This window comes from Hylobates moloch, unplaced genomic scaffold (genome assembly GCF_009828535.3).
Source record: "Hylobates moloch isolate HMO894 unplaced genomic scaffold, HMol_V3 SCAFFOLD_8, whole genome shotgun sequence".
NCBI classification, from domain to species: domain Eukaryota; kingdom Metazoa; phylum Chordata; class Mammalia; order Primates; family Hylobatidae; genus Hylobates; species Hylobates moloch.
Window position 1 is genome coordinate 86688205 of NW_026652283.1, and position 27764 is coordinate 86715968.

Below are 27764 nucleotides of genomic sequence, written 5' to 3' on the forward strand. Positions count from 1 at the left end.
CTTCTTTTTTTTTTTTGATATAAGAGTCTTGCTCTATTGCCCAGGCAGGAGTGCAGTGGCGTGATCTCAGCTCACTGCAACCTCTACCTCCCAGGTTCAAGCAATTCTCCTGCCTTAGCCTCCTGAGTAGCTGTGATTACAGGTGCTCGCCACCATGCCCGGCTAATTTTTGTACTTCTTTTTAGTGGTCAGGGTTTCACCATGTTGGCCAGGCTTGTCTGGAACTCCTGACCTCAAGTGATCCGCCTGCCTCGGCCTCCCAAAGTGCTGGGATTACAGGCATGAGCCACCATACCCAGCTTACTATTTGATATTTCTCTCAGATTCTTGAAAGAGAACACTTAAATCCCTTAGCATTCGCATCCAAAGAAGAGACTCTTGGCAGATCCCCAGATAGCTTCAGGATAGGGGCTGGTTGCCAGAAAAACCATGCCTTGGTTAGAGGTCTAGAACTTTCAGCCTCACTTTCCAACCTTCAGAGAGAGAAGAGGAGCTGGAGATTCAGTTAATAATTGATCACACATATGCAATCATACGTGAAATAATTGATCATTCATACATGTTTTTAGCCACAAAACCCCCTAAATGGCAGGGCTTAGAAAGAGCTTCCAGACTGGTGAACACAATGAGGGAGGTGGCATGTCCAGAAGGCCCATGCATCTCCCCACCCTCTGCACCTACAATACCTTGCCCTAGGCATCTCTTCCATTTGGTTGTTCCTGAGTTATATCCTTTATAATAAATCAGTAATAGTAAGCAAACTGGCTTCCTAAGTTCTGTGAGCTGCTCTAGCAAATTACTGAAGCTGAGCAGGGGGCTGTAGAAACCCCTAATTTACAGCTGGTTGGTCAGAAGTAAGAGTGACTCAGAGGCCAGGTGCAGTGGCTCACGGAGGCCGAGGTGGGTGGATTACCCGAGGTCAGGAGTTTAGGACCAGCTTGGCCAACATGGTGAAACCCTGTATCTAATAAAAAATACAAAAAGTAGCCAGGTGTGGTGGTGGGTGCCTGTAATCCCAGCTACTTGGGAGGCTGAGGCACAAGAATCACTTGAACCTGGGAGGCGGAGTTTGCAGTGAGCCGAGATCGCGCCATTGCACTCCAGCCTGGATGACAAGAAGGAAACTCAAAAAAAAAAAAAAAAAAAGAGTGACTCAGGACTTGCGATTGGCATGCCTGCAGTGGGAGCAGTCTTGTGGAACTGATTTCTCTTAACTTGTGGAATATGACACTAACTCTAGGTAGATAGTGTCCAGAATCAAAGTGAATTGTTGGACACTTAGTTGGCTTTGAAGAATCTGTTACTGTGGGAAAAAACTCCTAATAGTCCACATTCAAATTTACCCAACCACCCCTACAATGCCCTTTACATGTTTTTTCCCCTTTTCATTCTTTTTAATGGCTGAACGGAATTCTGTTGTTTGGCTGTATCAAATTTTACTTAACCAATCCTCAACTGATTAGCATTTGAGTTCCTTCTAGTTTACTGACAAATATACATCTATTTTTTAAAATCCAGGAATCTCATTCAAGCATTATATACCCATTTGGTTTTCATTTGTTGGCCTCTTTTAATCTAAAATAGTCTCCATCTCCATCTTTTTGTTTTTGCACCCCATTAGAAAGCATGTCAGCCCGACCTGTTAAAGTACCTTTATAACTGAGATATTAGCCACATCTTAGTTGTAAAGGAATTTTCCTCCATTTTAAATTAATAATCTGTTGGATACACTGCACACAGCACAACTTTTCACCTATGGTTTGGCCACTGATGACTACTTTCTGAACCAGTTATTACCCTGGGGGTTGCAAAATGATGATTCTTCTGATTCCATCAATTCTTCTGTATCTATCAAACTTGAATCTTTCTGTTAAGAGCTGCATGCACCCACCCCATGTCAAGAGTAACACGGTATCGACACAAAAAGAGCCTGGATCCCTCACATGGACAGTCCTGATCTGCTGACTCTGAGTGCTGTGTGACAGAAAAGCAAAACTTTTATATTGTTTTAGGTACTGTTATTTAACCTTTATGTTAGAACCAATCTTATCATTTAGCCTAACCAATACAAGGTATTTTCATATGAGGGTAAACTATACAGTCACCAAAAGTGATTACATATCAGAAAGCTGAGATAGGAAGATCATTTGAGACCAGGAGTTTGAGGCTACACCACACTGTGATCATGCTTGTGAATAGTCACATTGCTCCAGCATGAGCAACACAGTGATACCCTGTCTCTAAAGAAAAAGCAAAAGGAAATTTTTTTTTTTTACGGATAGTGTCTCACTATGTTGCCCAGGCTAGTAGGTTTCTAACTCCTATGTTCAAGCAATCCTCCTGCCTTGGCCTCCCAAAGTGCTGGGATTACAAGCATGAGCCACTGTGCCTGGCCAAGAAAAAAATAAAAATTTAAAATAAAAGACAAAATATTAAAAAATGTTAAAAGGTGATTACATAAAGATTAATTGGTGTTTAATAAAATAAACATTGCTGAATTAAGAATCAGGCTTCAATTCTTTGTACAAGTATACATACATAGTTAAGGAGTGAAAGCAGGAATTCAGGATTTCACTCTACAGCACTGTCTCTTGGACTTTTAAGATACAGTCTCTGGGAACAAAAGGGACCAAAATCAAAGGTCTACCTGCACAATACCTAAATATGAAAGCCCCTTAACTTGACTTAGTGTTCATACTCCTGCACATGGAATACTTAAAGCAACTTAAAAAAAAAAAATCAGATACTGTACTATATATACTTAACAAATACAGACTGCTCTACAAAAACAGTGATAGAATTTTAAGAAACACTGCATTATCGAAAATCACATATAAAAACAACTGTTTCCATAGAAAAATGGGAACTGGGGGGGACAAAGGAGTTTCCAGTTGCAGTAAAAATATTTTTTTCTTTAGGAGTATCAATAATAAATTTTAGCTGTAAGAGGATGTTATAAAATCTAAATATCATTGAGAAAACCCTACAACTGACCAAACCTCATTTCTGCCTCCATTCCCAGCACTGTCATAGCATAGTGGCCTTCAAATCAGTTAGGACAAACAAGAAGGACTCAGAGCAGCAGTGCTATCCAACTCCTCTTCTCTCCCACACTACTCTTCCCCACCTGCTTATCCGATTGTTATACCAAACAGTAGTGTGCCTAATTAAAACTGTGCTTCTTACTCTATTTTGTTCCTATTAGAGTAAGTTCATGTTACAAAAACACAATCTATAAGATAGTATTATTTAATTACTCTTCTCAACAATCTTATTACGTAAGCACTATTACACTGGAGTCCTATTATGAGGTTAATAATATAACTAATAGGTTAATGAGCACATACAGTGCAAGTCATTTAAATTTCAGGCCATTGCATCTAGTCACTCTACTCATGAGCTTATGACCCAGGGTGACCTTGAGAGGGAAGATGCATTTCTCCTATTCCCTCAGAACAAACCAGATCCCATATACCTCTCTCGAAGGATGAGCTATTTTGAATGTGAGTCTAAAGTTTAGTTTAATTTTGAATATAAGCAAATTTTCCTGTCCTGTAAGCTTTGGAACCAAATTAAGAACAAAACTGTATAGTACTTCCATTTCACAAAGAGGTTGTTAAACGGCTTGACCAAAGACACAAGTAGCACTCAAACATTTGCCTGAATCCTTTGTCACCTCTTAAGACTAATTTCTTGGTATCACTTCCAAATACTTTACAATGTTTGCTAAAAACACATTTTCAAGTCTGTTTTTATGAATCTTAAGCAGTAAAGCAAATCCAAACATAACAATAATTATATTAAATATATATAGTTAAACATACTGACTGAAAGACATTGTCAGAGTGGGACAAGACCCATCTATTTGCTATCTACAAGAAATCCACTTTAAATACTATATAGAAAGGTTAAAAGTAAAAGGATTGAAAATTACATACCATGTAAACACTAATAAAACGGAAGTAACTATATTCATATCTGAGGCAAAGGAAACTTCAGAGCCAGGAAAGTTACTAGGAATATAAGGTGTCATTACATAATAATAAAAGAGTTCACTAAGAAGACAACAATCCTAAATATGTATGCATCCACCTAACAGCTTCAAAATAAATGAAGCAAAAACTAAGAGAACTTAAAAGAGAAATACGGCCGGGCATGGTGGCTCATGCCTGTAATCCCAGCACTTCAGGAAGCCGAGGCAGGTGGATTGCTTGGGTCCAGAAGTTCAAGACCAGCCTGAGCATCATGAAGAAATCCTGTCTCTACTAAAAATACAAAAAATTAGCCAGGCATGGTAGCTCACACCCGTAGTCCCAGCTACTGGGGAGGCAGAGGCATGAGAATCACTTGAACCAGGAAGGCAGAGGGTGTGGTGAGCCAAGATCATGCCACTGCACTCCAGCATTCCAGCCTGGGCAACAGAGCAAGACTCAGTCTCAAAAAAGAAAAAAGGAGAGAAATAGATAAATCCACAATTACAGTTGTTACAGTTGCAGACTTTGATACTCTTCTCTTGGTAATCAGTAAACAAGTAGAAAATCAGCAAAGATATAAAAGAATTGACCAACACTAATAGCCAACTGGATTTGACATTTATAGAACACACTACACAAAAACAGCAGAATGTACATTCAAGTGCACAAAGAACTGAAATCATGTGTGTTCTCTAGCCATAATGGAATTAAATTAGAAGTCATTTGAGACTCTGTCTCAAAAAAAAAGGTATCAAATCAACAATCTATGCTTCAACATTAAGAAACTAGAAAAAGAACAAAATAAAAACTGAAGCAAGCATTGGAAAGAAAGAAAACAATGAAATTGAAAACAAAAATAGAAACAAAATTCAATCAGATCAAAATCTGGTTCTTTGAAAATGTATAATGAATACTCAGACTGACAAAGGAAAAAGACAAAAGGAAAAATTATCAATATCAGGAATGAAAAGAGACATCACTACAGACCCCACAGATATTAAAAGAGGCTGTGACAAACAACTCTAAGCACATAAACTTGATAACTTAGATAAAATGCACCAATTTCTTTAATAAAAACCACAGGCTGGGTGCCATGGCTCACACCTGTAATTCTAGCATTTTGGAAGGCCGAGGTGGGCAGATCACTTGAGGTCAGGAGTTCAGACCAGCCTGGCTAACATGGTGAAACCCTGTCTCTAACAAAAATACAAAAATTAGCCGGGGGTGGTGGCACATGCCTGTAATCCCAGCTACTGGGGAGGCTGAGGCAGGAAAATCGTTTGAACCTGGGAGGTGGAGGTTGCACCGAGCCGAGATGGCGCCATTGCACTCCAGCCTGAGTGAAAAAGTGAGACTTTGTCTCAAAAAAAAAAAAAAAAGTTGTGTAAAATCCACTATTTAGTTAATATACTCAAAAAGTGCTAGTATTTTACAAGACTGAACCATATGAAATTGCCAATTATCAAATGATTAAACCTAGAACAATGATGTAAGCATTGCATTTCCTTGTTTTATATGATTCAGCGTTCTCAAGAGTGCTAATCACATCTACACATCTATCACAATGAATTGCCTTGGATGTTGAGGACTGAGGTTCATTGAACATTTGTCAAACATATTCTGGAGATTTTTCACAACACAGGTTATGTGTAAATCTAGGATCTCAACATTTACTAGGAAAGGAGTACTTAACTACAGAAATTTTTACTTGTACTTTTTCTTAAGCTTTTTTTTTTTTTTTTTAGAAACAGGATCTTGCTCTGCTGACCAAGCCTGAGTGCAGTGGTGCAATCACAGCTCATGGCAGCCTTAAACTCCTGAGCTCAAGCCATCCTCCCACCTCACCCTTCCAAGTACAGGTAAGCACCACCATGCCTGGCTAATTAAAAAAATTTTTTTTTTGTAGAGACAGGGTCTTGCTATATTGCCTAGGCTGGTCTCAAACTCCTGGCTTCAAGCAATCCTCCTGCCTGGGCCTCCCTAAGTACTGGGATTACTGGTATGAGCCACCATACTTGGTCATACTTCTACTTTTCAGCAATCTACTATTTTTCTTTTCTTTTGTTTGTTTTTTTTTTTTTTGAGACAGGGTCTCACTCTGTCACCCAGGCTGACATGCAGTGGTATAATCTCTACTCACTGCAACCTCTGCTTCCCAGGCTCAAGCAATCCTCCAGCCTCCGCCTCCCAAATAGCTGCGACTACAGGCAAAAACTAAGAGAGCCACCATGCCCAGCTAATTTTTTTATTTTTTGTAGAGATGGGGTTTCACCATGTTGGCTAGGCTCGTCTCGAACTCCTGATCTCAAAATGATCCACCCGCATCTGCCTCCTGAAGTGCTGGGATTACAGGCGTGAGCTATTTTTAATTCTTAATAAAAAATAACCCTGTTATCTGAAGCATGGATTCACTACAGAATAAAGATTAAGGTCCATCAAGGCTTTCTAGTAACACTTATTTTTAAAAAAAAAAAAGATCAATCAAGGCTAAAAACATTAAAAAGAGAGAAAGAAGGCAACCAAATTTCTAGGATTATCTCATCCCTTTGCTCAAAACCCTTTAATATCTTCCCATCTCACTGAATCAGTCCTACAGGCCATTTCCTACTATTCTCTTCCCTCTTCTTCTCCAGCCATACTGGGCACCTTGCAGTCCCTCAAACATCCAAGTACAGTCCTCTATTGTTCAATAACCAGGACGGATTCTGAGAAATGTGTAATTAGGCAATTTCGTCACTGTGTGAACATCATGGAATGTACTTAAACACACCTAGATGGTACGGCCTACTACACACCTAAGCTATACGGTCTATTTGCTCCTAGGCTACAAACCTGTACAGGATGTTACTCCACTGAATACCGTAGGCAACATTAACACAATGAAGTATTTCTGTATCTAAACACAGCTAAACATTAAAAAGTTACCAAAAAAAGTATTATATATAAGACTATTGTTAGAGACAGAAATGTCATTTGGCGCCTGACTGTATACTACTCCTCACCTCAGGGCTGTGCTGTTTCCCTCTACCAGGAATGCTCTTCTTAAATATGGCTCACTTCGTCTCCTTCTGATATCTGCTTAAATGTCATCTTCTCAAAATGGCCTTGTCTGACCAACTTATTAAAATAGTATCCCAACTACAAGTCACTGTTATTTTTTTCCTAGTTGTCTGTCTTCCCCCGAATAGAATATAAACTATAAAAGGAAGAGAGGCCTTTGTTTTACGCGCTGCTCTATCTCCAGACCCTAGAACAGTAGCATGCTCTCATAAGAATATGCAGAACAAGATGTTGCACAAAGACAATATATATATATGCCTCCAATTAAAACTTTTGTCACGGATAACAGTAATAGCTAAGAAAACAGTTTGAAACCCTGCACGCTCTGCTACTTAGAAGGAAATAACTATACTTTAGAAGGAAATGTTTCATGTAAAAAAAAATACACTAACAAATGTCTGGATTCCCTAAAGACAAACATTAATGCTAAGTGCATGCATGCTGCAATTTGGCTGGTACAAAATGCTCTGGTTTATCACAAAAGACGTTCACTAAGCCACTTTCCCAGGAACCACGAAATTCTAGCTAAAAATTCTTAAGGAAAAATAGAGGCAACGTTAACATATTAGTGATATATCGTGATTACGAAACACAATATTTCCTACTAGTTGAAACTTCATAGCACCAAGCAAGATAACCGGAAATCGGATAGGGAGTGTCTGCCCCACGGAGACACTGGGAGAGAAAAAGTCCTCAAAGAACTGCACCTCCTTTTCTTGGCGCCAGGCTGGCTACGAGGACTAAGTCCGGAGATGCAGCGGGGTGTGTGGGGTTTGGCAGGAAGAGGCCCGGACTGAGAGTTAGGGGGGTGCCCAGGCCACCTTCCTCTCCCACTGATTTTCTCTCAAGAGAAAACGGAAAGTTGACTGCGCCTCCTACCCGCTCCCAAACAGGTCGGGGGGAGGGTTGCTGAGAGTAGACCCCTCCCCTTCGCCAAGGCAGGCCTCGGCCCCAGCAGCGCTCCCGTTTCCAGCTCACCCGGCTCCCGGTTGATCTCGATATCGAAGTGGCACTGCGGCCGGTCCTGCGCCCCCATCGCGACCGAGGTGGCAGCAAGAGCTGGGAGAGAGGGGGAGGAAAGCGGTCAGGGCAAGGGCGAGGGCGGGGGCGGGGGCGAGGGCAGGGGCGAGGGCGGGGCTGAGACAAAGTCCGCGCCACGGTGCCTCACGCCTGCCCGTCGCGACAGCGCAGGAGGCCAAGACGAGGCCCCCTCCCGCCCCGGGCCTCGCGGCTCCCACGCAGCGCGCACGCATGCGGGCGAGCTCTTCACCTGGCTGGCCTCCAGCCTGAGCGGGTCCCCGTGAGCAGAGGAGAAAGCACTGCCACTGCAGACAGACCCCAACGCCGCTAACGGAACGCCGTCTCCTCCCCCGGGCCCGGCCTCCCAGTGCCACGCTAAACCCCGCGAGAGTCGGGACAAATACCGCGAGAGTACAGTCTAGATGGGGGTGGTCAACCGAAGGTGGCGGCAGCGAGGGCCTACGCACGGGGGCGTGTCTTGGGAGCGCTCGAGGAGCCTCCAGCCAGCGATTCTATACTTGCGCGCTCCCTGATCGCCCCCCACTTTGAAGTCAGTCGCCCAATCTGAAAGCCGTGGATGCGCCTGCGCCCTCCATCTTGTCCGGTGTGGCTGTGAGCGTGGCGCATTTTCCGATATCGCGAGACTTCCCTGTTTCCGAGCGCTGTGAAGGAACTGAGTAAATTGAGGCTTTGAGTTTTCGTTAGCCAAGACGTTGTGTTGCTCTGTGTTCTTTTTGGCCGGGGGTGGTTTTGTCCGTTTCCTAGTGTTAGGTCTTTTAGGCTGAGTAATGCGTTCCTTCTCGCTTTGGCACCAGCGTCACTGGCACCGTTTCTGTCCTGTGCTTACTGGCCATTCTGCATCTTTTGTGAAGTTTCACTTCCAGTCTTCTGCCCGTTTTTAAATCTGGTCCTTCGTGTTTAACAGTTCTGGATACAAATGTTTTGTTAGATATATGTGTGCTCTGAATGAAAATCTTTTGTTTCGTAAATGATTGCGAAGTCTTTCTCCCAATCTGGGCCCGTCGTTTCATTGTTTTGACCGTGTTTTTGGCAAAGAAGTTTTTAATTCTGATTAAGTCAATTGGTCAGTTTTATATTTTATGGTTTGTGCTTTTTCTGTGCTAGGAAATACCTGCCTACCTCAAGTTCGTGAAGATATTCTGTGTTCTCATATATGTTTTACATAGTCTTTAACGTGTAAGTCTATGATCTAAATAGCATTAATTTTTGCTTATGTTGTGAAGTAAGTGTCAACATTTTCCTATCGGGATGTACAGTCGTTCCATTACCATTTGTTGAAAAGACTCATACATTGAATTACCTTCGCCTTGTGACCATATATGTGTGGGTCTATTTCTGGATTTTTGTTCCAATGATCTGCGTCTGAGTACCACACTATTTTTTAAGTTTCTTTTTTAAACTATAAAATATACATTAGATGGGCCAGGCGCGTTGGCTCATGCCTGTAATCCCAGCACTTTGGGAGGCCAAGGCAGACGGATCACGAGGTCAGGAGATCGAGACCATCCTGGCTAACACGGTGAAACCCTGTCTCTACTAAAAATACAAAAAATTAGCCGGGCGTGGTGGCGGGCGCCTGTAGTCCCAGCTACTCAGGAGGCTGAGGCAGGAGAATGGCGCGAACCCGGGAGGCAGAGCTTGCAGTAAGCCGAGATCGGGCCACTGCATTCCAGCCTGGGCGACAGAGCGAGACTCCGTCTCAAAAAAAAAAAAAAAAAAAAAAAAAAAAATATATATATATATATACACACACTACGTGAAAGTTGCCATTTTAACCATTTTTAAGTGTACAGTTCACTGGTATTAACTGTATTTCACACGGTTTTACAACCCTCAGTACCTACCATCCGTCCACAGAACATTTTCCATCTTGCAAAACTGAAACTCTGTATTATTAAACAGTAACTTCCCATTTCCCTCTTTTCCCAAGTTCCTGGCACCACCCTTCTACTTTCTCTCTGTAAATTTGTCTACTCTAGTATTTGTCTACTCATATGTGAGTAAAATCATACAATATTTGTTCTTTTAGGCTAGGTGCGGTGGCTCACACCTGTAATCCCTGCACTCTGGGAGGCCGAGGTGGGTGGATCACATGAGGTCAGGAGTTCGAGACCAGCCTGGCCAACATGATGAAACGCCGTCTCTACTAAAAATACAAAAAATTAGCAGAGGGTGGTGGCAGGCACCTGTAATCCCAGCTACTCAGGAGGCTGAGGCAGGAGAATCACTTGAACCCGGGAGGTAGAGATTGCAGTGAGCCGAGATTGCACCACTGTACTCCAGCCTGGGCGACAGAGTGAGACTGTCTCAAAAAAAAAAAAAAAAAAAAAAAAAAAAAAGTTGTTCTTTTGTAACTGGGTGATTTCACTTTGCATGTCTTCCATTTCATCCATGTTGTAGCATGTCAGAATTTCCTTTTTTGAGGTTGAATAATATTCCATTGTATGTGTATATCATATTTTGTCTATCCATTCATATATCAGTGGATATTTAGATTGCTTCTACCTTTTGGCTGTTGTAAATAATACTGTTATGAACGTGGGTGTATAAATACCTCTTTGAAACCTGCTTTCAATTATTTTGGATGTATGCCCAGAAATGGAATCACTGGATCATAAGCTAATTCCATTTAAGATTTTTCCAGGAATTACCATACTGTTTTCCATAGGTGCACTATTTTACATTTCTATCAGCAGTGCACAAAGGTTCCAGTTTTTCCACATCATCACCAACACTTGTTATTTTTTGGTTTTCTTTATTGCCATCCTAATGGATGTGAAGTGGCACACTGTTTTAATTACTGTAGTTTTATAGTAAATTTGGAAATTGGGCTCACTTAGATTGGGTGTCCAATCTTTTGGTTTACCTGGGCCACACTGGAAGAATAATTGTCTTCAGCCATACATAAAATACACCAACACTAACAATAGCCAATGAGCTTAAAATCGCAACAAAATCTCCTATTTCTTGAAAGTTTATGAATTTGTGTTGGGCTGCACCCAAAGTTGTCCTGGGCCACATGTGGTCCATGGGTGTCGGGTTGGACAAGCTTGACTTAGATCATTTCCGACCTGTTTCTGCACCTATGTCACCTTTTGTTTTTTTTGAGACAAAGTCTCGCTCCGTCGCCCAGGTTGGAGTGCAGTGGCACGATCTTGGCTCACTGCAACCTCTGCCTCCTGAGATAAAGCGATTCCCCTGCCTCAGCCTCCAGAGTAGCTGAGACTACAGGTACACGCCACCACACCTGGCCAATTTTTTTGTATTTTTAGTAGAGACAGGGTTTCACCATGTTGGCCAGACTGGTCTCAATCTCCTGACCTTGTGATATGCCCGCATTGGCCTCCCAAAGTGCTGGGATTACAGGCGTGAGTCACCGCACCCAGCCGTCCATGTCACCTTTTTAAAGTGCAGTCAAACCTTTGGTACTTCCACACCATCACAGAAGTGCTGTCCTTTGTTAGAGCTTGTCCATTCTACCTCTCTGAGAGTCCAGTGTGTCTATTAGAGGAGCAGTCTGTAGGCTGAATTGAGAAGCTAGCGGTCTTGGGTCTGATTTTGCTGACAGTTACAGATTTGAACAGTATGAAATGTACATGCCTTTCTGGAGATGAAATAGTTTGATAAAGCTAACTTTCATACATGGATTCATGAAAGGATGGAGACCATTGCCCAGCTTTGTAATTACTGTGTTTAGGACATCAGGCTTCAATGTAAATAGGTTTTAGAGCTCAGGAATGAAATATTTAATTTGGGATGTACTTAAAGAACTTTAAACCTGGAATTCATTCTTATCTTGACATTCCAGCAATTCTGTTCTTTCTGCCACTGGTTATGTGACCTGAGACAAATCACTTTGATCTCTCTGAAGTTGACTTTCTTCATCTGTAAAATAAATGAGATAAAATATCTCCTTTCTAAGGTCCTGCCTCTCTCAAAGATTATTTTATTCTGTCTCGTGATTTGAAATTATATTTTAGATGATTCGAAGATAAAGTATGCAATTTGGTCTGTGGTTAAGGTGAAGAAACTCCTGGGACAAGGCAGGCCTAGGGCTAGTATCAACCAAAATGACTGACACCTCCTCCATCTCTTCCAAGAGTGGTAGAAAGTTGGTATCCAAAGAGTTTACAAACTCAGGCTTAATTTGTCCATGATTTAGTATGAAGGAGAACCATTGGTAGTATGAATTTTCAGGTAATGATTCTGGGGTTCAGCCTTTTAGTGTGATTATGCCAGCAATTGGAACTTCAGGGGATAGGACTCTGGAAAACAATCAGGAATGCTAGTGGGGAAACAGACAAAATAATTTTCTAGAAAATAGAAATGATCGGCTGGGCACAGTGGCTCATGCTTGTAATCCCAGCACTTTAGGAGGCCGGGGCAGGCGGATCACCTGAGGTCGTGAGTACGAGACCAGCCTGACCAACATGGAGAAACCTCGTCTCTACTAAAAATACAAAAATTAGCCAGGCATGGTGGCGCATGCCTGTAATCCCAGCTACTTGGGAGGCTGAGGCAGGAGAATCACTTGAACCTGGGAGGTAGAGGTTGCAGTGAGCCGAAATTGCACCACTGCACTCCGACAGAGCGAGATTCCATCTCAAAAAAAACCAAAACCAAAACAAAACAAAAACCAAAAAAAGAAGAAAAAAAAGAGCCAGAGCCCTCAGATAACACATTAGTGATAACATAGATTAACATGTGCCCAGTTCTCAACCATGTTATCTCAATCTCACAACCTCAGGAGGCAGATGCTATTTTCATTATCCTCACTTTAGAGGTGAGGAAACAGAGCTTTCAGAGGTTAAGGGATAGAGCTGGGATTCAAAATGAGTTCTCTCTTCACTATTTACATGTATTTTACAGTTGCCCTAGGTTGCAACCCTTGACTTCAAAAAAAGGAGCAGGGACCTGGGCTTCTAATTTTGTATATACTTACAAGAATCTCTTTGCCTCGTCTTTCAGATAAATCTCCAAGAGTGAAATTTTTTTTTATAGAATACAGCTAATAAAGTCAGAAAGAATGATAAATTAGAAAATGCTCATTATGTAATCCCTAATGAATTACCAGATCAAAGCTGGGTGGATCATAATTTAAGTGAAAGCCTGGTTGGGAACTTGAAAATAAGTCAGGTCACTCCTTATGTGATGCAAAAGCAAGTACTTATCACCTTCTAATATATTCCTGCTAAAAATATTAGAACATGAGTCTGCATGAGCCTTTAGATCTACTAGTTTACAGGAAAAGTGGATGATAGTGGCACATAGTTAACAACACTACAGAGATACAACTACATGTAGAATATGAGAAAATTCTAGGATAAACACTTAGTTATTTCAAAGAAAAAAAGGAACTATTTATTCTTTAAGTGACTTAAAGGAACATCAACAAAATACAGTGTGTGAATCCTATTTAGATTCTGGTTCAGACTAATCAACAAAAGTACATTATCTGATAACTGAAGAAAATTAAACATCATCTATTATCAGATGATATTAGATAATAATTAGAAATCACTATTCATTTTGTTGGCAAGGATAATAGTATTGTTGTTATATACTTTACAGTTAAGTCCTCACAGTTATTCTTGAAAACCAAATGGAATACTTATTACATGAAAACTTCTATACCTCCACATCAGTATTTTATAGAAAAATAAGCTTTATTTCAAAGCAATCTGAAAACAGCAGTCAGGGGGACCACATTTACAAACTGGTAGGAAGGAGCACACAGTTACATGTCCATTTAGCAAGGTCTCAAGTCAGGAGTCTCACCAATTCCTGCCCAACACCTACTCAGTTTCCTCTTCAGGTTGAAGCTAAAAAGTAGACTTGAACATCCCAGTGATGTCTTTGTTATCCAAACATGCTCTAAGCTCAGGAAAGAGGACACCTGGGCTCAACTTATTGAGGGATTTGCTTAATTATTTAAAAAATACTTACATTGAGAATACAGTTAAGTTAGTAACTTTCTTCACATTTTCACATGTTTTGAAAGAGCCACAGAGGTTTCATTCATGTTTTAACCAGTTGAGTTGGTAAAGACCCTGTCTGCATTTTGTAAGAGATGGATTACATTCAATTACTCCTCACGACAGCCAAATGGAAGATTATTCTATTGCTTTTGAAAGATTATTCCACTGCTTTTGAAGTGCTGGTTGGACTGGCATCTGCAATGGTAGCCAAATAAATGAGATTTCTATGTAACACATGCTGGTACCTATGGGCAAAAAAACAGGCAAAAATCAGAGGCTTGTTTTTACTGACCATGAACAAAAAACTGGAAAGTAATTTACCCACTCTAGTGGAATGGCTCATCCACTGACTGGATGATTCAGTGTTATCAACCTTCTTGTTTAACATATTTAAGGAAAATATAGTCAGATTCTCACCCATTCTCACTGATTACTTTCATAGCTACCATCATTTCTTGCTTGAACTATTGCAGTAGACACCTAGTCTCCCAGATCTATCTTTGCACACATACTTTATTCTCCACACAACAGCCTGAGAGATCACTGTACAATTTAAATCAAAATCATGTTATATGTCTATTCAAAACCTTCCAAAGGCTCCCATCTCATTCAGAGTAAAGGTGAGCTGTTCTTGTGTCCTAATAAGGCCCTACATGACTGGGGCCTCCAGTCCCCCTCTGATCTCATCTCTTATGGCTATACCTTTGTTCACTGAATACTGGCCACAGTGGCCTCCTTCCTGTGACTTGAAGATATCCAGCACACTCCTACTAGGGAGCTTTTCCACCTGATGCTTTCTCTGTCTTACTTATCTCACTATGCCTTACTACTGCATAGCTGGCTCCCTTACCCCAGGTCTCTACTCAAATATCACCTTATCAGACATACCATGTATAAAATAGCACTCCTCCCCCCAGTTACTCTGCTTTATTCTTATTCAAAGCACTTATTATTATTGCCTAATTATACATTTCCTTATACAGTCTAGAATGTCAGCTCTGTGAGTGCAGAGCTGGTATCTGTTTTACTATGGATTTCCCAGAGTCTGAAACAGTGCCTGGTACCAGGAGTACAGATGTCCCTTGGTATCCACAGAGGATGGGTTCCAGGACACCTCCCTCCTCCCCTTAGATATCGAAATCCGAGGATGCTCAAGCTCAAGTCCCTTATATAAAATGGCATAGTATTTGTATATAACCTACACACATCCTTACATATCATATACTTTAATTAATTAATTAATTTATTTATTTATTGAGACAGAGTCTTGCTCTGTCACCCAGGCTAGAGTGCAGTGGCGTGATCTTGGCTCACTGCAACCTCCACCTCCTGGGTTCAAGCAATTCTCCCGCCTCGGCCTCCCAAGTAGCTGGGATTACAGGCACACACCACCATGCCTGGCTAATTTTTGTATTTTTAGTTTTTAGTAGCGATGGGGTTTTGTCATGTTGGCCAGGCTGGTCTTGAACTCCTGACCTCAGATGATCAGCCCACCTCAGCCTCCCACAGTGATGGGATTACAGGCGTGAGCCACCACACCTGGCTCACATACTTTAAATAATCTCTAGATTACTTATAATACCTAACACAATTTAAATGCCATATAAATAGTTGCTATACTGTATTGCTTTTTATTGTTGTTACTATTTTTTATTGTTTTGTGTTCCCCAATATTTTTGAAATGCAATGCAGAACCCACGGATACAGAGGACCAACTGTACTTATAAAACATCTGTTCAACAACTTCAAGAAGGGACGAAACATTTTCATGATCAACATAAGTTTACGGGGGTGAGTAGAGTTCTTCACCCAGAAAAATAAATCAGACAAGGGGTCAGAAAGCATGGCCTGTGCAATTGAAAAACCCCACTAGGAGATTTTGATAACTTTCTTACCCTTGGGTTGAGAATTACTGTACCAAATGGAACGTTTTGCAACCATTTTTCATATAGAAAAAGGAGAAGGTATTTACTATAAACTTTTAAAAATCATATTACCAAATGCCAGAGTCAGATGTAAAGATTTACCCAAAAACTGATATCTCTACTATTCTATTAAGGTATTCAGTGAGGGACTGTAGGTAATTTTTCTAGGGGGTAGGGATTATGAAACATTTCTTCAGTAACGATGAAATAATATATTTTTCTATAAGAAATGGGCAAGGCGCGGTGGCTCATGCCTGTAATTCCAACACTTTGGGAGGAAGGTGGGTGGATCATCTGAGGTCAGGAGTTTGAGACCAGTCTGGCCAACATGGTGAAACCCCATCTCTACTACAAATATGAAAATTAGCAGGGCATGGTGGCACACGCCTGTAGTCCCAGCTACTCGGAGGCTGAGGCACGAGAATTGCTTGAACCTTGGAGGTGGAGGCTGCGGTGAGCCGAGATTGCACCATTGCACTCCAGCCTGGGTGACAGAGGGAGACTGTCTCAAAAAGAAAAAAAAAAAAAGAAAAGAAAAAAATGGGCATAATACCTGGACTAGATTCGGAAAAGAGACTCAGACTATATTTTCTCTCATTTTGGTATCTGCTTAGGGAGTGCATTAAATTATTATGCAGAATTTACCTTTGACTTAACTTGGAAATCCTTTGTTTGTCTTTGTGTGTGTGTCACTAACAGACTGACGGGAAGTTAGAAATGAGAGGGAGCTTAGCAGTCAAATGGCTTGACCCCTTAACAGAGAAAGGATGAGGCAGGGATCCAAGATGAGAAAGGGGCCATGGCTCTAATCTCCTGAGCCTAGTTTTCTGTGTGCTCCCACCCCCATCCCTGTTGTCATCAGCCGGCATAGCTTTGAGTGAAGGCGGCTTTGCAATGAGAAGAATTCACGTTTTGAAGAAAGAGCCACGTCTGACACCAGGCTCCACAGTGTACTCGTTGTATGGTCTTGGGCGGGTTGGCAAACTCTTTGAGCCTCTCTTTCCTCAGTTCAAAGAAGGGCTTAACTGCGATCAATCACCCAAGACTCTTAGTTCGAGAAAGCACCGCATCACACAGGCTTCCCCTCTACCCACAGGTCAGGGGCGCCAGGGTGGGGGCACTTACTGGACGCACTCGTTCCCGCGGCCCTTGTTCTGATACTCCACAATACAGCGGATCAACTGGTCATTCTCCTCAAGGAGCTGAAAGATCAGAGAAAGAAAGGGTCAGTGCAGGCCGGGCGCAGTGGCTCACGCCTGTAATCCCAGCCCTTTGGGAGGCCGAGCTAGGCGGATCACGAGGTCAGGAGTTCGAGACTAGCCTGGCCAACATGGGGAAACCCCATACTAAAAATACAAAAATTAGCCGGGCGTGGCATCGCGCTCCTGTAATCACAGCTACCCAGAAGGCTGAGGCAGGAGACTCACTTGAAGCCGGGAAGCGGAGGTTTCAGTGAGCCAAGATGCGCCACTGCACTCCAGCCTGGGTAACAGAGCGAGACTCTGTCTCAAAAAAAAAAAAAAAGAGAAAAGTTAGTGCAGTGTGACGTCTGGACGGCGGGGGACCGAACCCCATGCCGGGGTCCTGCCCCGGCACCTGTGCTGATTTCGTGCCCATCTCACCCCGCACCCCGGCTGCTCAGCACCCTTCACAAGTCAGCTGGGAGGCCGCTGACTACAGGATGCTTCTCGCACCGCGCAGCCCCTCGGGATCCCGACTTCTTCTCCCCGCCCGCTCGCCCGCGTGTTTGCTCACCCGCTGAATAGTCTCTTGATTGACTTCCGCCTTGCCCCTCAGCCAGTCCGGTACGAAGGCCACCGACATCCCGAGGAACCTCCGGAACCACGACCGCCAAGCGACTCGACCCACGATAGGTGGGGCATAGGCTCTCGACGTTGATTGGATGCTCCCGCCTACAGGGCGGGGGACAGAAGGGACGTCATTTGTGACTGGACGCGCATGAGCTATACTCAGCACGTTCCTCTGTCCCAGCCCCCAGAACGCCGGGGCCGTTTAGGTATCCTTTGCGCTTGCGCAGTCTGGAAGGCGAGACTTCTGGGTCGGGACTGGGTCTACTGCTGACCTACCTGGCGTCAGCAGCGCCTCCAGTGTTAGCCTCTGCATGCTTTTTTTTTTTTTTTTTTTTGAGATGGAGTCTCGCTCTGTCGCCCAGGCTGGAGTGCAGTGGCGCATCTCGGCTCACTGCAAGCTCCGCCTCCTGGGACTACAGGCGCCCGCCACCACGCCCGGCTAATTTTTTGTATTTTTTTAGTAGAGACGGGGTTTCACCATGTTAGCCAGGATGGTCTCGGTCTCCTGACCTCGTGATCCGTCCGCCTCGGCCTCCCAAAGTGCTGGGTGTGCATGCTTAATCTATCTGCAGGAGCGAATTGCTCGGCGTCACACAGCATGTCTGGAACCCAGATATATGGCTTCAGATCCATTGTCCTCTCTACATCACTCTGGTGCCTCCAGGTCTGCATCTGGAGCATGAACATTGGCTATGGCAATGTCTCCTGCCAGGCCAAATCTGCAGGGCCAGGAAAACTCTGGTATTAGCTTTACTCTTTGCTGAAGGAGAAATTCGCGTTTTTGCACATAGCCTAGACTTATTTGGGGCAGGACTTATTAGGTTGGCAACCCTAAAAAGCACTGGTATTTTCTTCATTTTACAGGTGAGGAAACAGGTTAAGTAACTTGCCCAAGGCTCCTTAGCAAAGCCAGCCTCTGAATACGGGCAGTCTGGCTTTAGAACTCTCACCCTTAACAACCCGGGACTGCCCAGGCACCATACCGCAAAGGTGGTGCGCCGCAAGATGCAAGGAGGAAGCTGGACATACCTTCTTGGGCCATATGGTTACTCCTGGTGACCACTACAACTGAATTGGCTGTAGTCTTCTAGACCAATGGTCCCCAGCCTTTTTGGCACCAGGAACTGGTTTCATGGAAGACAATTTTTCTTGTCTTCCACGGGGGTGGGGGTGGTTTTGGTATGAAACTGTTTTACCTCACATCAGCAGACATTAGATTCTCATTAGGAGCGCGCAACCTAGATCTCTCGCAAGTCCATTTCACAATAGGGTTCACGCTCCTGTGAGAATCTAATGCCCCCGCTGATCTGAGGGGGCAGAATGCTCGGAGGTAATGCTCATCCGCCCTCTGCTCACCTCCTGCTGTGCCGTACCGGTCCCCTGTTCTAGCCATCCGTGGTGGATGTGGTAACAAGATTCGTTTACCCTGGAGTGAGCAGCGGCCACTTCATTTAGGAGGGAGATCTTGGGAACCTACACTCCTAAAAAGGGGAGCTCCCTAGAGCTTTATTCCCCTGAGTGGTGGCCCTGATCCTGAGCAAGCTCATCTGCTTTCCTGGGCTTTCTCTCCACAATCCCTTTATTCAAACCTGTGAAAGGGCAGCTTTCATCCCATTTCTTTCTTTCTTTTTTTTTTTTTTTTCTTTTTTGAGACAGAGTCTTGCTCTGCTGGAGTGCAGTGATGTGATCTCGGCTCACTGCAACCTCTGCCTCCCGGGTTCAAGCGATTCTCCTGCCTCAGCCTCCTGAGTAGCTGGGATTACAGGTGCCTGCCACCACACCCGGCTAATTTTTTTTTGTATCTTTAGTAGAGATGGGGGTTTCACCATATTGGTCAGGCTGGTCTTGAACTCCTGACCTCGTGATCCGCCCGCATCGGCCTCCCAAAGTGCTGGGATTACGGGTGTGAGCTACTGTGCCCGGCCTGCTTTCATCCCATTTCACAGAGAGGTAAACCCGGTGAGAGAAGTGAGGTAACACCTGAGCTGGGGAGGACTCAGGGCTTCCTGGTTACCAAGCCTGCACTGTTAACTCCACCACAGGCTTCCTCCTCAGGAAAATTCCCCAAAGCTTTCAGAGAAACAGAGTGGGCAGAAAAGGAACCATCAGGAGCAGGATGCAGGTCTTGCTTAGTTCCACTCAGCCCTATTCCTGTTTAGACAAGTGAGGAATGACAATAACATGAGATGGCCCAGACAACAATCCTCCCACCTGTGAAAGCTTCCCTGGGATTATGGGCATGAACCACCATGCCCGGCCTATACTTTTGTTCATAAAGTTTAAGTGACTTGCTTACCAATCTTATGCAAAATTTCATGTAATTTATATAATGCTATATAACATAATGCTACCTATGATATGTAGATATACACACAAAGATCTGTCCTGGGTATGAAGTATCTTACCTCTAGGCTTTATGTTTATGGCTCTGAAATGGAACAGGGACATACATGTTTTGAGGAATAAAGTGAAGGGTTTTTGTTGTTGTTGTTGTTTTTTGAGACAAAGTCTCACTCTGTTGCCCAAGCTGGAGTGCAGTGGCGCAATCTCAGCTCATTGTAACCTCCACCTCCCAGGTTCAAGCAATTCTCCTGCCTCACCCTCCCGAGTAGTCTGGGACTACAGGCATGAGCCACCATGCCCAGCTAATTTTTTTGTATTTTTAGTAGAGACGGGGTTTCACTATGTTGGCCAGGCTGGTCTTGAACTCCTGACCTGAGGTGAACCACCCACCCCGGCCTCCCAAAATGCTGAGATTACAGGTGTGAGCCACAGAGCCTGGCCTAAAGCGAAGGTTTTGAGTGAGGTTTATATAAGGATTTGATTTTTGTTTGTTTGTTTGTTTTTTTTTGAGATGGAGTCTCGCTCTGTCGCCCAGGCTGGAGTGCAGTGGCACGATCTCGGCTCACTGCAAGCTCTGCCTCCCAGGTTCATGCCATTCTCCTGCCTCAGCCTCCCTAGTAGCTGGGACTACAGGCGTTCACCATCACGCCCGGCTAATTTTTTGTATTTATTTTTAGTAGAGACAGGGTTTCACTGTGTTAGCCAGGATGGTCTTGATCTCCTGACCTCGTGATCCGCCTGCCTCGGCCTCACAAAGTGCTGGGATTACAGGCATGAGCCACCGCGCCTGGCCTGATTGGTTTTTTAGCATCATTAAAGTTTCTATCAGGTAAAAAAAAATGAGATGGTATTAGGGTGAGGCAGGTGTTATAGGGGACCAACCTGTTCCAGCATACAGGGAAAGCCCTCCAGAAGAAAAGGTTTATAAAGGCAGTATAAAGGCAAAGTGGAGGTTAAGAAGGACACAGGTGTCCAGATTGTGTACTCTCCTAGGAGCAATGGGAGCCATGGATGGTTTTAGGCAGAAGAATGATGAAGCCTGAGATGCATTTACAGTTTTCTTGGCTGTAACATGGTGAAAGTTAGGGAAGACGCCCAGATGAGAAACAAAAAGAACAGTGACAAGGCTGCTACAAGCAGGCAGGCCAGAGATAGTGGGAGCAATGAGAAAAGAAGTGTGGGCATTTGAAAGACATTAGAAGTAGACTTGGCAGGCCTTAGTGATCAAGTGGGGAGGGAAAGAAAAGGGAAATTAAGGATGCCTTCTGGGGTTCTGGGTTAAGCAACTGAGAAACTGGTGATGCCCCTTATGGAGGCAGGGAATAGTGGGGGAGATGCTGGACTGGAAATGAAGGTGATAAATTCAGTTGTGGAAATGTACAGTGTGAGGTGATGTCAAACGATGTTGAGGCTAGTGACTGACTGTTTGGGGCTGAAACTCAGGGACAAAGGCTAGGTTGGAGATACAGCTTTGAGAAACATCACTTGTAGAAACTGACTGGAACTATGTAGTGGATAAGACTGCCTAAGGAGAATGTGATAGTTTCTCTTACGGCAGAGGAAAAGAAGCTGCAATGGAGACTGAGGGGAGAAAGAGACGAGAGATATAGGAAGAGGAAAACCAGGAGAGTGGGGGTTATGGCTTTTTTTTTTTTTTTTAAGCAGTGACTGAAAAGGACAGACAGGACAGCAATGACAAATGCTGTTGAAAGGTCAAGGAAGGGGTGGGTGCAGTGGCTCACACCTGTAATCCCAGCACTTTGGGAGGCTGAGGTAGGCAGATCACTTGAGGTCAGGAGTTTGAGACCAGCCTGGCTAACATGTTGAAACCCTGTCTCTACTAAAAATACAAAAATTAGCCAGGCATGGTGGTGCAGGCCTGTAGTCCCAGCTACTTGGGAGGCTGAGGCTGGAGGATCGGTTGAATCCGGCAGGCAGAGGTTGCAGTAAGCCTCGGTGCCATTGCACTCCAGCCTGGGTGACAGAGCAACACTCTGTCTCAACAACAACAACAACAACAACAACAACAAAGAACAAGGAAGATAAAGACTAGGTCTTTGAGGAGGGCATTTTCAGTGATATGGTGAAACAGATATCAGAACTGCAGGGGACTGAGAAATGATGAAAGGTGAAGGTGAAGCAATGGAGTGTTCAAATATAGACCACTTTTTCCATGAGGTTTGGTTGTAAAGGGGAGAGGGGAAAGAAGGTGGTAGCTGGAGGGAGAGGAGTTGTCTGGAGCTAAGGGACATCACTTTGTTGGTTGCTCTTTCTTCACTAATGGAGGTTCCTGGGAGAGCAAGCCGGGGAGGGGGCGTTGAAGAGTGGGAGATCTGGGGAGCATGCAGGATATTTGGAAGTTGACTTTGGGGGAGAGCTGCCTTGGCAAATAGGACCGCTGAAAGGTCGTTGAGGACCTAGTTGAAGTTGACAATGTATGTAGCACTGATCTGTGTGGTTGTGAGATTTTGTCCAGCGGCACTTGGAGCCAAGAAGCAGATTCTGAGAAGACAGAAGGTTGGATTCTTCCAGGACTGTAGTGCTGCCAGATGGGTGTTACTATCCTTCTAGTTGTGTCAGAAAGATAACTGTGCAAGGGATATAAGTATATTGGGAAGAATGTGATGGAGGTGATAAACCCTGAACTCTCAGCTGATGGAGAAGGAAGTGAAGACTCGAGGGAGCTTATAAATAAAACAAAGTAGAGGGACAAATGAACTGGAAGTTTCTGCAGGCTAGAGAAACCATGAAAGGAATTCAGAGAATAGCAGAAGGACAGATGAAAGATCAGGTGTCTGCATTTATAACTTCAGAGGTGGAGCTCTTCTGTGGTCCAGGGTGTTACCCTAGGAGTGGAAGGCTGAAGAGGACTGGAAGAGAAAGACTCTGGAGTTGACTGTGAGCCTGGAGCCAAAGTGACCAATGATTGGAGACGAGAGCTAGGACTTTAGGTACTACATCTCACCCTTGTTGTCCAATCTACCATGGTGCCTGAGCCACACCAGTTGCACCAGTCAGAGGGTGTAAGGTCCTGTTCTAAAGCACTCGCACCACACGTTTTGAGAGCCCAATTCCCCATATTTGTTTGTTTGTTTTGTTTTGTTTGTTTTTTGAGATGGAGTTTCACTCTTGTAGGTCACGCTGGAGTGCAATGGTGCGATCTCAGCTTACTGCAGCCTCCGCCTCCCAAGTTCAAGTGATTCTCCTGCCTTAGTCTCCCAAGTAGCTGGGATCACAGATGTCTGCCATCACGCCTGGCTAATTTTTGTAATTTTTCAATAGAGACGGGGTTTTGCCATCTTGGACAGGCTGGTCACTGACCTCGTGATCCACCCACCTTGGCCTCCCAAAGTGCTGGGATTGTAGGTGTGAGCCACCACACCTGGCCCCAATTCCCCATATTTGAAGAGCACTTATGCTACAGTGTTTTCAATTGCCTTTACCAACCCCGAATCTCCTGGTTTTTCTCCTTCTTTGTGCCTGTTATGACCTACCCTCATTATCAGAGACTCACTGTGGGAGGGGACTATACAAGGGTATAAATCCCAGGAGGTGGTGAACCCTGGAGGCTATCTTAGACTGTATCACAATTCTCTTCAGTTTTCATTTTGTAATTTTTCTCTGGCTATGTAAGCCCTGCTTCGATTTCTGCCCATATGATGATGACTTTCAAAAGTCTATGTCCAGGCTAGGCGTGGTGGCTCACGCCTGTAATCCCAGCACTTAGGGAGGCCAAGGTGGGCAGATCACTTGAGGCCAGGAGTTCGAGACCAGCCTGGCCAATATGGTGAAACCCCCGTCTCTACTAAAAATACAAAAATTAGCTGGGCGTGTTGGCAGATGCCTGTAATCCCAGCTACTTGGGAGGCTGAGGCAGAAGAATCACTTGAGCCTGGGAGGCGGAGGTTGCAGTGAGCCAAGATTGTGCCACTAAACTCCAACCTGGGCCACAGAGTGAGACTCAGCCTCAAAAAAAAGTTTGTGTCCAGCCCAGACCTCTACATTGACCTGCAACGTGTATATACAACTGCTGTGTTGACATCTGTATTAGTCAAGGTTTTCCAGAGAGAAAGAACCAATGTGATATCTATATATCTACAATATAGATCTATATCTATAGATATATGGGAGGGGATTTATTAGGGGAACTGGCTCACATAGTTATGGAGGCTGAGAAGTCCCACAATAGGCCATCTACAAGCTGGAGAACCAGGGAGGCTGGTAGACTGCTTCAGTTCAAGACTACCCTGTCTCGGACTTGGCCTCAGAACCAGGGAAGCTGAATGGTGTATCTCCCAGTCCAAGGCCCAAGCCGGGAGAACCTGGGGAACCACTGGTACAAGTCTTGGAGTCCAAAGGCTCAATACTTGCTAAATGAATAAATGGACGGACTCTACTGCCTAATCTCCTGGAGTTAGGAGATTAGGGGAACCTGGAGTTCTGATGCCAAGCGCAGAAGAGGGGTGTCCCAACTCCAGAATAGAGAATTTGCCGTTCCTCTGCCTTTTTGTTCTATTAGATGGTGCCTGCGCATATTGGATGAGGACAGATCTTCCTTACTCAGTCCATTGATTTAAATGCCAATATCTTCTGGGAACACCCTCATAGACATACCCAGAAATAATGTTCCCCCAGCTATCTGAGTATCCCTTAACCTAGTCAGGTTGACATCTAAAACTAATCATCGCAAAATCCTAACCAAGTCTCAAAGGTGACTCAAATTCAACTTGTCTAAGATGGAGCTCAAGATCAATCTTACCTCCTCTTCCAGTATTCTCTGTATCTGTGAATCCTTCCACCATCCATCCATTTATCCAAGGCTGAACAGTGGCATCATCCGTGAAGCTGCTTCATCACCCCTTCACATCCAACTCATCACCAAGTCCTATTGATTTTGCTCCTGCATTTTTCTGCAGCCTTCTTAGATCTCTTTTTCTTCACTCTCACCCTAGTCCACACTCCAGCTCCATTCTCTCTTGCCCAGATGACTGCACTGGCTCCCAGGCCAGTCCCACCATAGCTCTGTTGAGACTTCTCCATTTTGATCTGCACTTTAGCAGCCAAAGTGAGTTTTAAAAAATGCAATTTTGATCAGTGTTCTATGGTCCTAAACTTGCCACTATGGCCCATAAAATCCTACATGGTCCAGCCCCTTCTATTTGCTCTAGTGGATCTCACTCCACTCCTTTATTCTCTAAACTCTGAGTTTCTTTTCTTTTTGTGGTAAAATGTACATAACCATTTTTAAGTGTGCAGATCTGTGGCGTTTGGTACATTCACATTGTTGTGCGATCATCACTACTATCCATTTCCAGAACTGTTTCATCTTCTCCAGCTGAAATTATATACCTATTAAGCACTAACTTTCCATTCCCCCCTTTCTGGGTTTCTTTTCATCCCTCAAAGGAGCTCTGCTGCCTTCCACAGAGTTCTTATATACATGCTGATCTCTCCATCTGAAACACACTTCCTCTCCCCTTTGCCTAGTTAGCCTCCTGTGATTCCCAACACCAGCCTAGAAGCTTCTGTAAATTCTCCCAAAACCCCTGCTCCTCCCTGAAGAGCAGTTTGTGTTTATACAGGTGTTTGATTGTTTGAAGGGTGCTCTCACCCTGCCTCCTCTCTTAACATAGTTTTTCTTGTCAGGAATTCCTCGCTTTGTCCACAACCCCTGGCACATAGCAGGTGCTCAATACTTGCTAAATGAATAAATGGACGGACTCTGCTACCTAATCTCCTTCCAGCCGGTCATCCATCTGTGGGTGCCTCCGCCCCCAGCTTGGGGTGTGTCCCCCTGGGTCGGACTTTGGCGCCCCATCCAGGCTGGCAGTAGGTTGTGCTCTTTGGTTTGCCTATCTCGGGCCTCCAGCCCAGCCGCGCGGACCGCAGAACACACGCCCCGGGCGTATCATTCTGTCACGCGGAGCCTCCCCGCCTCCAGACGTCAGTCCGGTTGCTACCCCGGCAGGAGTCGAGCTTAGATCACGAAGGCTCCTTCCCACCTCCGGACGTGAGAATTACAGGCTTGGACCTCAAACCGCCGCGGTGAGAGCCGGGAGGTGGGAAGAAAGTTGGGAGGCGCGCGCCCCCGTCACACTCCCTCTCCGTTTGGGTCGCAGCCCTTTAAGAACCACTACGTTCGCGCCTTCGCCGGGACGGGGGCTGTGGAGGCCTCGCCGGGATTGGTCGGTTTGGGTGCGGGTGTCGCTTAGCAGCAGTGAATGGCGGGGGGGGGGGGGGAGGGCGGAACGCTCAAGTCCCGCGCACGCGCACCACCGCCTACCTGCGCCTGGGCTGATTGTGACCTGGGCTGGGTCTTCCCGGTCGGCTAAGGTTGCTGAGGAGGCGGCGGGTAGCTGGCGGGCGCCGACTTCCGGAGGCCGCCGTCCGGGCGAGGTGAGGGCTGGCGGGCGGAGGCGGGTGCCGCGGCCCGTTAGCCGATAGCAGGCGGGTTAGGGTGTGGCGCAGGGCGGGCCCAGAGGTGGAGGCGGCCCAGGGCCCGCCCGGCCCTCAGTCCCGGCCTTGACCATGGGGCTTCCCACGGGGCTTCACTGGGCTTCTTGGAGTCCTCTGTCCCCTTTCTCCCGCCAGCCTCTTCCCGGACCCCGGGGCCACCCAAGGCACGCGCCTGCAGGAACCCTGGGCTGACAGATGGGCGCCAAGGACTTCTCCCAGTTGGAAGAGATGAGGAGTGAGAAAGGGGACGACTGTTTCTTTAACCATTCACGAAGCTCACGTCAGAGCATTGTTCAGTCTGAATAGCAAACTTCCCTTAGCATGCCCGTGTTATAAGACTTTAAATATTGGATACACTGAACCAACTTTTCAGAGCACTAGGTGTAGGACGTTCCATTATAGGTTTTGTGTTCATTACAGATTTACACATGTACCTCCAGAGCCAGAGGGATAAAGCACTCGGGGAAAAATTAAGTTTCTAGAAATAAAAGCCACGAAAGACTATTGCCAGTGTGGAAAGTAATTGGTGAAATTTGTGACATGGTCAGAAAAAAATACAGCTCAGAACCAACATATAGGGTAATGTTTAATTACATTTTGCAGAGAAGAGTTGATCCCACTAAAGATAATTTTAGTAAAATGAAAAATGGAAGCAACTGGAAATGGTTTAACGTTGCTGGATAGAATTAAATAAATAGAGTTTCCTCTGGAAAGTACATTTTGGACAATGTTAATAGCTCTGATTTAAGTGTTTGTATTTGCAACAGAAGCCATCTTGGAGTCTCAAGTGTTTTTTATTCTTAGAATAACTTAGAAATCAACTAAATTCAATAAGTAACATGATCATAGAGAGGACAACCCGACTTCAAGGTAATACAGTGGATAAAGAGCAGTTGTAACAAGTATAATCTCCAGCTCCTTCCTCTACCAACAGGTCTCTGATTAGCTTATTAGTGCTCTAAGGAGAAGAAATTATTTTAGAGAAAGGGAGTAGCCGTAATCCCCAAGGTTGGATTTGTAGAAAAAGGATGTGGTGGAAAGATCGTAGGCTTTAGAATATTTGAAGTAAGGAATCCTGGGTTGAATCTGGCTGTACCTCTTGAACCTTAGAGTTGCAGTTTTCCCACCTATCCAGTGTAGATTATGTCTACCTTATAGTTACAAGCATTTAATAAC

At 44.6% G+C, this 27764-nt stretch overlaps 3 protein-coding genes across 6 annotated transcripts in view; 1 reads left to right on the forward strand and 2 right to left on the reverse strand.

The window, feature by feature from the left end:
- The window catches only part of NKTR (natural killer cell triggering receptor), a 48882-nt gene extending 40466 nt beyond the window's left edge, over positions 1 to 8416 (reverse strand). For all 3 annotated transcript variants that reach the window (XM_032161921.2, XM_032161920.2, XM_032161924.2), the window contains exons 1-2: positions 8305 to 8416; positions 8013 to 8093 (exon numbers count right to left, since the gene is read on the reverse strand). In XM_032161921.2, the coding sequence (XP_032017812.1) occupies positions 8013 to 8070 (58 nt within the window). In that variant the 5' untranslated portion in view covers positions 8071 to 8093; positions 8305 to 8416. The remainder of the gene's footprint in view (positions 1 to 8012; positions 8094 to 8304) is intronic.
- Positions 8417 to 14055: 5639 nt separating this feature from the next.
- SS18L2 (SS18 like 2) lies at positions 14056 to 26537 on the reverse strand. The gene is made up of 4 exons (XM_032161955.2): positions 26416 to 26537; positions 17734 to 17891; positions 17104 to 17180; positions 14056 to 14298 (listed from the first exon to the last, which is right to left on the reverse strand). Exons 2-4 carry the CDS (start codon positions 17800 to 17802, stop codon positions 14211 to 14213), a joined length of 234 nt encoding a protein of 77 aa, XP_032017846.1. The 5' UTR covers positions 17803 to 17891; positions 26416 to 26537; the 3' UTR covers positions 14056 to 14210.
- Positions 26050 to 27764, forward strand: part of SEC22C (SEC22 homolog C, vesicle trafficking protein) — a 33954-nt gene continuing 32239 nt past the window's right edge. The window contains exon 1 of one of the 2 annotated variants that reach the window (XM_032161950.2): positions 26050 to 26177. The gene's annotated coding sequence lies outside the window, so the exon portion shown is untranslated. Of the gene's footprint in view, positions 26178 to 26441; positions 26529 to 27764 lie in introns of those variants that run through there. The other variant, XM_032161949.2, reaches the window with a different exon arrangement.

Bases quoted from the DNA above. Each gene is read 5' to 3' on its own strand.
- SS18L2 (XM_032161955.2), bottom strand. From the start codon at position 17,802: ATGTCGGTGGCCTTCGTACCGGACTGGCTGAGGGGCAAGGCGGAAGTC. The intron at 17,181-17,733 runs GTGAGCAAACAC...CTGATCTTTCAG, and splicing joins ATCAAGAGACTATTCAGCGG to CTCCTTGAGGAGAATGACCA. The intron at 14,299-17,103 runs GTAAGTGCCCCC...TTTTGCCCATAG, and splicing joins CGCGGGAACGAGTGCGTCCA to GTACCAGCATGTGTTACATA.